Here is an 11261-nt window from a genome sequence, read left to right on the forward strand (position 1 = left end):
ATTGTCCAGGTACGTCTGACATACTAGGAATTTGGAATACTAAGGACATACTAGGAATACAGAAACTTACTTTGCCTTGACATAACCCATTTGATTTTAATGGCCTTATTTATTTTGAAATGACATCAACTAAAACACTGCTCCTTTAAGATATATGGATCCAGTTAGTACAAAAACACATGGGGTGCGTCCCATGTCGTCTATTTCGCATCCCTGCATCCCTCACTTGCGCCGTTCACTTGCGTCTTAGTCCCGCCCACCGGGGATGCATGGAGAGACGCAAGTGAGGGAAGCGAGGAGAGGAGAAACGATTTAAGACAAATGGGACGTCCTTCCCTCCGGAGCGTCACGTGAAGCGACGTCCGTTTCTAATGACGGCGGCAGCGGATCACAGCTGGATCAGCTGTCAGTCGCTTTAACAGCTGGAGACATGCACTGATGATAATAATAATAATGATAATAATAATAATAAGTGTTTTCTCTGTTTAACAAACACCTGCACATGAATAACAACCTCCATTGTGTATTTATACTGTGAACTGTGTCCAGCTCAGGGGCACGGGAATGTCTTTATATAATTTATTAATTATTATTTGCTGCTGTATTAGGACAACTATTAGGGCCAAGTATGAAAAAAATGAAAATGCGAAAAGACGCATCACATGAGGATGACCGTGAGGAATGAAGGCTGGGAACACTAAACCTGCTGCTGTGAAAAAAGTTTAGACGAACGTTACACTGTAACTGTCAACAAGAAGCAGAGGAGGTCTGAAAGAGAGACAGCGCTCCGTGTGAACGCGAGGAGGAGGAGCGTCAGTCGGATCACTCTGATAAAACACCTTAAACAGAGCGAGTGATGGAGAAGAAGAGACATCCCGCAGGTAGAAAGGAATGAAATGTGGTGATGTCGTAACATCACCTCATGTTATCTGTTTTTAATCATGCCATGGTGGCTGGGTCCCTCTCTCCTGGGTTCCTATTTATTTATTTATTTCGTATATTGCCCTAATACGCCGTCGTAGTAGACGATCCTGGTGATAAATTAATTATTTAATATACCAGAACATGATTGTGTCCGCTGAACACCGGCCAATATTTTATTAGGTTAGATGATGAAGGTAAAATGTAAATGATGTCACTGATCAGCCTCGCGTGGTACTGATGAAAATGACAAACAATGTAAAAGTGTTTCTTGCTGACAGACAGACTCTCAGACTCTCAACTGTTTTTTTTTTTTTTTTTTACTTTAATAATATCCATAATAAATCGGTACGGTGGAAAAAACAAATCACGAAAAGGAAAAAAAGGAAAAAGGAAAATAACTTCTAGAGCGATGTTTCTCTTAATTTATTATAAATGTAGAAATATGTTTGTGGTGTTTTTGTTGTTCAGAGTCACAATAAAACAGATTTTAATTACATGGTGAATCATATAAATAAAATATAAAACTTGTGGTGACACACTTTAGTTTAATCTGTGATCTGTCTTCACTCCAGTATCAAACTACAGCGATGTTGATGTATAACATCAGTCCGATCAGCTGCTGCGTCTATTCAGGGGGCGGGGCCACCGCTAAAAGACTTCCGCATAGGATTCTCTCGTGTATCCTCGCTTGTGCCTCCTCCGATATGCCTCCTCTATCCTCTATCCTCTATCCTCCGATCACAAATAAGGGCTTTGGGACGGTCTTAAAGATGGCGCCCGCGAAAGAACTTCCGGTTCAAGCGAGGATAGAGGATAGAGGAGGCGAAACTTAAGGGCTTTGGGATGCAGCAACGGTGACTGGAGGTTTTGAAGCAGTGCCACTGAAATCAGTCTGTTAATGGTGAAGTCTAGAAAATGCCATAAAATATACCTGGTTACACAAAACTTCAGAGTAGTCTAATTTTAAAGAAATCAAAGAGTAGAAAAGGCAACGTTTCTTCAAGTAAATATAAGTGTTCGCGAATTGTTTCAATCAACCAAAACTGATGTTGAGTTGATTCAAAAAGTGCAGTTTATTTCAGTTGGGGCGTCTTTGAGTCCCTTGAAAAATGAATAAAGGGATAACTTTGTAATGCACCATGTCTGTAGGTTGAGTGGTGAAATGTAACTAAGTACATTTATTCAACATGTACTTCAGTACAAATTTAAAGTACTTGTACTTTACTTGAGTTTTTCCATTTTATGCTTCTTTATATACAAACTACTGAATGGGCATTTATCATCATTATTATCAAATATGGGTGAGTGAGGCTCTACTCTACCTTCTAGTAGGTGCAGTAGGTTGTTATATTGTAAATATGTAACTGTATTTTCTGTTTGCTGCCTCTTGGCCAGGGCTCCCTTGAAAAAGAGGTTCTTAATCTCAATGGGATATTCCCTGGTTGAATAAAGGTTAAATAAAAAATAAAAACTGGCTCCTTAAATGGGGTGCTATATTAATGTATATTGTTGGCAGCACCCTCTTGTTGCCGTAATAATTATGAATGATGCCAAGGTGTCAGTGTGAAAGGCGACATTTCTTCAAGTAAATTTAAGTGGTAAATGCCAGAAGTGAAGTAATTACGAGGGTAACGTGAGCCACGGAATTTACATAAAAAATGTAAAAGCAAAGGGGAAGCAAGGAACCATAGTATAAAGCATAAAAAGTTGCAGTTTAGCCGTGTAGGAGGGGTGGAGGGGTGGAGGGGGTCAAACAAACAAAGGACTTTCATCCAGGAGGCTAATGTTTATTTTACAGAAATAGAAATAAAATTGAATCTGTATATAGATACAATATATTCCCACCCCACAGGTGTTCAGCACCCCACATTCCTTTATATTTTCAACTATTTTTTACAATTTGTAGGCTACTTATGGTCTATTTTCCTCTCTGTTTTATTTGATTTTCAATGTTTTTTTCAATGTTTCAATTGATTTCAACATTTATAATGCGACTGTTCATCTCCATCAGTCATGGCTCCCAGGTGCACTGAGGAGTGCAGAATTTAATGTTTTTCACAGGATCTAGTTAGAACAAATGGTTTACTTGTGGCTTAATTTTAAATGAGACATGTAGAATACAGTGATTCTGAAGAAAAAACATTAGCATTTAATGTCCTCTAAAAGATCTTAATCTATGCTTGACTATAATGACTTTTATCTGTGCAAAGTTTGTCACAGGTGTTTTTTACATTTATCTACAGTGATGTAGCGGGGTTTAATATCATGCATCTACGGGAAGAAAGGTTGGCCAAAAAAGATTCACACAGGTTGTATATATATATATATATATATATATATATATATATATATTCATAAATGTATGAATCAATGTCGGAAATCTATATTTAATATCGATTCTATTCGATTAAACACATTTTTAAAACCCAGACCACCTGAAGGCACCACAGACTTTTTGAATTTTTGAGAGAATTTTTGAATTGGATAGTTTGTATTCCCAGGTTAATTGCATCATTGCAGGTTACTGCCAGGAATGAATATAAGCGCCTGAGAACACATCATGCGAGGGGGTGGGATTACACAGACTAGAATGCCCCTTTGTTTCTACCATTAATATGTGCAAATGTTTTTTTAAAAATCTGTGCAATATTATAGTGATATCTAAAAGCCCATAAACTTTTTATTATGGACAATATTTCAGTAGTTACTATGTTTACTCTGTCAGGCTTAAGCGGGATAACAAACTACAGAGTTATTCTCTTTGTTCTCACTTTATTGTGTTATTGTGTGATTTGGCTGGTAAACTTGACCCTTATTGTGACAATTATTGTGGACAAAAACCTTCATGAACCCATGTATATCTTCCTCTGTAATCTGTGCATCAATGGACTTTATGGGACAGCAGGTTTCTACCCCAAATTCCTAATAGATCTTCTGTCTACCACTCATGTTATCTCTTATGCTGGATGTCTTCTGCAGGGCTTTGTGTTGCACTCCTCTGCCTGTGCTGATTTCTCTCTTCTAGCTCTGATGGCCTATGACAGATATGCGGCTATCTGTCAACCTCTGGTATACCACTCTGTGATGACTAAAAGGAGAGTATGTACATTACTTTTTATTGCTTGGCTTATTCCTTTCTACCTGTTGTTCATGAGCACAATAACAACATCAACATCAACGTTATGTGGCTCACACATACCGAAGATCTACTGTATTAACTTTTTAATTTCTCGACTAGCTTGCTCTGCCTCCATAACAAGCATTATTATTCCAGCTTTTAATTATACCTTTTATTTTGGCCATTTTGTCTTTGTTATTTGGTCTTACATATATCTGATCAGAACATGCCTAACATCCAAAGAGAACAGGAGTAAATTTATGCAGACATGTGTACCACATGTATTCTCTTTAGTTGTTGTTGTTGTATCTTTGCTCTTTGACTTGTTGTACATGCGATTTGGCTCTAAACAGTTATCACAAAGCACTGATAATTTTATGGCCATAGAATTTCTTGTTATTCCCCCAATTGTCAATCCCTTGATGTATGGTTTAAAACTGACACAAATCAGAAACAAAATTCAACATTTTATATGTGGTAAGATATATGTTTTTAGTCTGAAGTCATGAGTTGGTGTGCACAAGGGAAAATCTGTTTGTACATGACTTGGGAGAAATGTCCAACATGTCTTACACTATTGTCCATCATTAGGCAATGTTACATTAATGCATGTTGTACAGTACAAACAGCATTTACACAATTAAAAAAAATACATTTTGGGCGGTTTTTCTGTGACATTTCAAGCAGGCCAACTGAATTTATCTCCTGTTTTAAATCTTTCTCCAAATGTTTCTCACATTTAATTTACTTTCAACCGTCTGTGTCCTTAAATAAATCTGTCCCTGATCATGTATGCCTTGTTTCACTTAGCATTTATTATCCTCAGTAGGCTTGCACTAGAAATATCTCATTGTAATGTTTATGGTGGTATATATAAATATGTATATATATATATATGTTGTGACTTTTTGCCAGGATCCATACTAACACAGTTTTTTAAAAAGTCTGTAGAATATGATTAATATGCCAGGACATCTCTACAATGGCACACAACTTCATCCAGAATTGTCTTTAGAAACATATTTCATCTTTTACTTAAGTAAGGCAAGGCAAGTTCATTTGTATAGCACCTTTAAACAACAAGGCAATTCAAAGTGCATTACACAAAACATTAAAAGCATTGCAATTAGACATATGTAAAATGACATTTTAAATATTATATATAGGAGTAACAGTGCAGTATTACTAAAACTCAGTAGCAATCAGAAAAGTCTTCAGTATTGATTTAAAGAGTTGAGAGATGCAGCAGACCTGCACTTTTCTGGGAGTTTGTTCCAGATATGTGGTGCATAAAAACTGAACGCTGCCTCTCCACGTTTAGTTCTGACTCAGGGATCACAGAGCAGACCAGTCTCAGATGGTCTGAGAGTTCTGGATGGTTCGTGGCTAAGCAGAAGATCAGAAATGTATTTTGGCCCTATACCATTCAGTGCTTTGTAGACCAACAATAGTATTTTGAAATACTAGAAGGAGATCTGAATACTTTTTCCACCTTTGAATAATTTCTATTAAATATGACTAGAACAACGTGACACAGTGCTTAGCTACATTGCGAATTAATCTGCAAGTCCCAGCCTTTAGATGGTATACACCCCTTCTATGTGAAATCTACTGTTGACCTGCTATCTCCCCCTACAGACCCCCCATCCACTTCCCCCAATTATTTATAAAAGGGGGCAAAAAATTTAGGAATTAAGAATCTCTGAGAGAGAACCTCCTTGATCCAGCAAATCAGAGATGGGGGCTTGTTTATCAAACAGGTGCCATGGCATTGGGCAGTTTGTGGCCTTGATGTTAGGAAGTGGGCTTGTAACTGGTGGTTTGGCAGTTTGAATCCCAGGACTGACAGGTCAAGGAAGGAAGTGCCCTTGAGAAAGCCCCCCACTGCTCCCTGTGTCCGCAGAAATGTGCTGTGTGTTGTGTTCACTGGTGTGTATAAAGGATGGGTTAAATGCAGAAGTTAAATTTCCCCATTGTGGGAATAATAAGGAAATCTCTATCTTAATATCATGAGCTCCTTATACGGTGCAATATAAAAAGATGTTTTTATTTTTCACGCTAACTTTTGTAGTTGGCAAACCAAAAAATAAAGGAGGTCATTTACAGATCAAATTTTCTACATTTCTCCAGTCCACCAGAATAAAAGCTCCTCATCCCATATGTAGTAAGGTTGTAGTATTTTCTTTTTTAATAGTTTGGATTATTGCTTCTTAGTGGGCAGTCTTTTCCATCCTATTCCTACTTATTGATTGGATAGTTATATTATGTGATGCTGCAATGAAAGATTATAAACTGAAATAAAAACATTCAGGCTGCTGGACAGACACAGAGCTGGACATCCTTTATCATTGGGTTTGTGAATGCAATGTGTTCCCTGTAAAGCATCAACATCTAAAAAACGTCAAGTTTTATGATGGACAATATTTCAGTAGTTACTATGTTTACTCTGTCAGGCTTAAGCGGGACAACAAACTACAGAGGTATTCTCTTTTTTGTTACTTTATTGTGTTATTGTGTGATTTGGCTGGTAAACTTGACCATTATTGTGACAATCATTGTTGACAAAAACCTTCATGAACCCATGTATATCTTCCTCTGTAATCTGTGCATCAATGGACTTTATGGGACAGCAGGTTTCTACCCCAAATTCTTAATAGATCTTCTGTCTACCACTCATGTTATCTCTTATGCTGGATGTCTTCTGCAGGGCTTTGTGTTGCACTCCTCTGCCTGTGCTGATTTCTCTTTTCTAGTTCTGATGGCCTATGACAGATATGTGGCCATCTGTCACCCTCTGGTATACCACTCTGTGATGACTAAACAGAAGGTTTGTGTGTTTGTGTTTTTTGCTTGGCTTATACCTATTAATTTGGTGTTCATTGGTTCAGTAACAACAGTAATATTAAAGTTATGTGGCTCACACATACCGAAGATCTACTGTATTAACATGTTGGTTCGTAAACTAGCTTGTTCTGCCTCAATACCACATGTTGCTGTTCCAGCTTTTAATTATACTTTTTATTCTGGCCATTTCATTTTTATTATTTGGTCCTATGCAAATCTGATCAGAACATGCCTAACATCCAAAGAGAACAGGAGTAAATTTATGCAGACATGTGTACCACATGTATTCTCTTTAGTTGTTGTTTTTGGATCTTTGCTATTTGACTTGTTGTACATGCAATTTGGCTCTAAACAGTTTTCACAAAGCACTGATAATTTTATGGCCATAGAATTTCTTATTATTCCCCCAGTTATCAATCCCTTGATGTATGGTTTAAAACTGACACGAATCAGAAACAGAATTCAACATTTTATATGTGGTAAGAGATCTGTTTTTAGTCTGAAGTCATGAGTTGGTGTGCACAAGGGAAAATCTGTTTGTACATGACTTGGGAGAAATATCCAACATGTCTTACACTATTGTCCATCATTAGACATTGTTACATTAATGCATGTTGTACAGTACAAACAGCATTTACACAATGAAAAAAATACATTTTGGGCGGTTTTTCTGTGACATTTCAAGCAGGCCAACTGAATTTATCTCCTGTTTTAAATGTTTCTCCAAATGTTTCTCACATTTAATTTACTTTCAACCGTCTGTGTCCTTAAATAAATCTGTCCCTGATCATGTATACCTCACTTCACTTAGCATTTATTATCTTCAATAGGGTTGTACTAAAAAATATCTCATTGTAATTTTTCATGACGATATTTGTTTCATCATTATTCTCATTTTCACCGAATAAATATAAAAATGATTAAGACTTTTCCATCCATACCGACACAATTTTTCTAAAAGTCTGTAGAATATGATTAATATGCCAAGACATCTCTACAATGGCACAAAACTTCATCCAGAATTGTATTAAGAAACATATTTCATCTTTTACTTAAGTAAGGCAAGGCAAGTTTATTTGTATAGCACCTTTGAACAACAAGGCAATTCAAAGTGCTTTACACAAATTATTAAAGGATTGGAAGAGACGTATATAAAATTACATTCAAATATATTTTTTCAAAATTGAAAACGAGCAGATAAAACATTTTAAGGTAATATCAATGGAAAAGAAGTTACAGTGCAGTATTACTAAAAGACAGTGGCAATCAAGGTTCAAGGTTTTTATTTGCCACTTTTGAACAGACTACAGTCCAAACACATAGGAATTTTTGTGCTCTCGTGGCAACCTGGTCTCACAGAAATCCGTGAAATAGCCAAGGATTTGCTTAACTCAAAATCCGTGGAATAGCCACGGAATCACTCAAATTTCCGTGAAACTGACACGGATTTCACTACAATGCAAGTTAATGACAGTCATATCCCAACCTGGTATTTTTTCCTATTGGTTTGTGTCCAAGTCATGTGACTTTCAAGGTTACGGTGGTCAAAGGTCAATATGTCAAAGCAAGAATATTATAGAACCTTCAAATTGATATATGTTACTCTCCAGGTTGTCATAAACCTGGCTCTAGGCCATGACAAAAACCGGGAAGAGACAAGATGCCAATAATTACGTTGGTTTATTTCCAAAAGTATATATAAAAAGTAAACTAAATACAAGTATGAGGTGTGAAAATCAGTAACATCAGTATTGTGCATGTGGATGTGTGTAAATGTGGATGTGGTGTTGTGATGCACAAATAAACAGCAAACAAAACTATAACAAAATAGCAACAGGACTTCTGGTGTCAGCAGGGCAGAGAGAGAGAGAGCTCCAGGAAGCTGGGCCTTTTATTTCCTGTGGAGCACCGGGCCCAGGTGCTCCTGATCAGGCTGCATCAACTGGAGACAGAGTAATGCAAGGTTAAAGGAGACAGACTCAGAGCTATCAGAGTCGTCACAAGGTCAAGACATTTCAAGTGATGTATTTGGTTTGGCTCTATGACAAAGTTTTATTTTTTCACATCTTGCACTAGGAGCACTCAAAGTGCTGTGGGAATCTAAGTCTGTTAGAGCAGATGTCCAAGGCATGTAATGGGCAAAGATTTGATCCGTTAAATACACAGAGGATCAGGGAGATTTCAAAATAAAACACAGCGGATTGTCTTTTTCTGGTGAGATCTTCGCCACAAAGTGATTATGTACATTCACTGAGTGAATATTTAGAAAATAAAACATATATTTCCCGCTAGAAATGTAATCAAAATCCATTTTTATGCAGAAACAAAGTCAAAATATTGATTTTTCCACTAAAACTGAGAGAACTGTCCGCCATGTTGTTTGTTCTGACCGCCGGAACCTTGAAAGTCACGTGACTTGGACACAAACCAATAGGAAAAAATACCAGGTTGGGTTATGACTGTCATTAACTTGCATTGTAGCGAAATCCGTGTCAGTTTCACGGAAATTTGAGTGATTTCGTGGCTATTCCACAGATTTTGAGTTAAGCAAATCCATGACTATTTCACGGATTTCTGTGAGACCATATTGCTTGTGGTCAACAAAAAAACTTAAATAAGGAGCATAAATACAAAATATAAAAATATATAAGGGTATCAGCTCAAAATATGGACATTATGTAAATCATTATGAAATAAGGCAATGTAATAAGAGAAATATAAATACATAACATATAGATGCACTGTACAGAAGGTGTGATATGTGCAGACTCAGAGAAATAAATATTAATAAATACACTGGTTCTGGGGTTTGGGGGGGGGGGGGGGGGGGGATAATAATAGAGATAATAATAGTTGCATATTGCACAGGTACAGTGAGGCCCTCAGTCTCGGCAGGAACTATTGGAGTGCACAGCTCTCATCTCCAAAACATTCACATGCTGGTTCAGCCAGGCTCCGGACCACAGTCCCCACAACCTTCGTGGACTGACCAGTCGAGGGCCCTGTGGAGCCTCCACAGTACCTCCAGTAGACCTGAGACTCCAGCTGGGAAGGCTGGAGCTTGCTCTTCCTGCAATTCAGGCACAGACGAAGACACTGCGCAAGGTGGTGGCAGATTTCCCTGCCTCCAGCTAGGACTGTGAGAGCTGTAGAGTGTTGCCTCAGGGAAGAGGGAAGACGCCCACTGTTAGCCAACTTAATGTGTTCTGTTTCTATGACCAACAAGCTGTTTTCAAGCCCTTTTAGTAATTTTTGGGCAAACGGCAGAATGCGATTCATAAGTATTGAACCAAAGACCTTCTGTTGTATAGTCAGTAATCTATCCCACTGACATTTCTGCTCTTGCCAACCATGCTCTGTGTAAACAGCATGAAGTTATGCCAGATTTGAGTGAATATTTGTCACTTCCAAGTTACACCGAGAAGCGAATATAATGTTTTTAACCAAACTAGTTATACTACAAAGTTTATTTTGGCATTGTTTTAATGAGACATGTAGAATAAGTGGTCTTTATTGTATTTTTTTAAAGAAAGAAGCGGCAACGAGCCTCTCTGGTACATGCAGGCCGGAGGAAATGGACCTTCATTCACTCTCTCTTCTTATTCCTTCCAGACGTCCGCTGTTAGCCGACCAGGTTTGCACTCAGCACGGAGTCATGTTATAGGAACACCAACAGGTTGGGGAACAGGAACACAACCACCAGCACAGAGGGAACGGACAGGTAGAAACACCTTGACAGGGCTGGAACTTCATCACCACTAGCTGACTTTCGTCCGCTCTAGCAACCCACCGCACACGTTAGCTCGCGCACCGCAAGCAATATGTTGGTAAAGGGTGTCAGCCACTGTAACCGCTTCCCTCTCTGTTACCGGCAGGTTGGAGAAGCTTGTTCATGCCCACTGTTAGCCGACTAGCATAGGTGCACCGCACAGTGCGTTAACTCACAAAGCCGTGAGCAACACGCTAATGCCAGTAACACAACGACTGGGACCGGAGGAGATGGGAGAAACACCTTGACAGGGCTGTAACCTCATCACTGCTAGCCGACTTTCATCTGCACTAGCATTCCAACACAAGCCATACGCCGGTAAAGGATGTCAGCCACCGCAACCGGGAACCTCTCTCCAACAGAAGTACTCACTGGGATTACCAGAGACAGGGCAGAAACAAACACAGAAGTGAACAGCAATCCAGGGAGGCTGCCCGTAGACAGATGTCCAACTTGCCGCTTTGTTACAGTAAATTGATACAATGTTGCTCCCCATACACTCTCTAGCATTCAATTTTTCAAGATTGTCTGACTCAGGTGGAGATCAAACTATCACTGATTGCACGCTAACACAGGTGCTTTATAGGTATCTGTGGGATGTGGCTG

General features: G+C 38.5%; 2 protein-coding genes across 2 annotated transcripts; both read left to right on the forward strand.

Moving 5' to 3' along the window:
• Positions 1-3609: 3609 nt before the first annotated feature.
• Positions 3610-4551, forward strand: LOC131978612 (olfactory receptor 4P4-like). Its single transcript, XM_059342321.1, has one exon. It carries the CDS (start codon positions 3610-3612, stop codon positions 4549-4551), a length of 942 nt encoding a protein of 313 aa, XP_059198304.1.
• Positions 4552-6452: 1901 nt separating this feature from the next.
• Positions 6453-7397, forward strand: LOC131978613 (olfactory receptor 2C3-like). Its single transcript, XM_059342322.1, has one exon. It carries the CDS (start codon positions 6453-6455, stop codon positions 7395-7397), a length of 945 nt encoding a protein of 314 aa, XP_059198305.1.
• The last annotated feature ends 3864 nt before the right edge of the window (positions 7398-11261 follow it).

This window comes from Centropristis striata, chromosome 10, assembly GCF_030273125.1.
Source record: "Centropristis striata isolate RG_2023a ecotype Rhode Island chromosome 10, C.striata_1.0, whole genome shotgun sequence".
Lineage (NCBI taxonomy): Eukaryota > Metazoa > Chordata > Actinopteri > Perciformes > Serranidae > Centropristis > Centropristis striata.

Excerpts from the sequence above, each read along its gene's own strand:
- LOC131978612 (XM_059342321.1), top strand. The coding sequence starts at position 3,610 with ATGGACAATATTTCAGTAGTTACTATGTTTACTCTGTCAGGCTTAAGC.
- LOC131978613 (XM_059342322.1), top strand. The coding sequence starts at position 6,453 with ATGATGGACAATATTTCAGTAGTTACTATGTTTACTCTGTCAGGCTTA.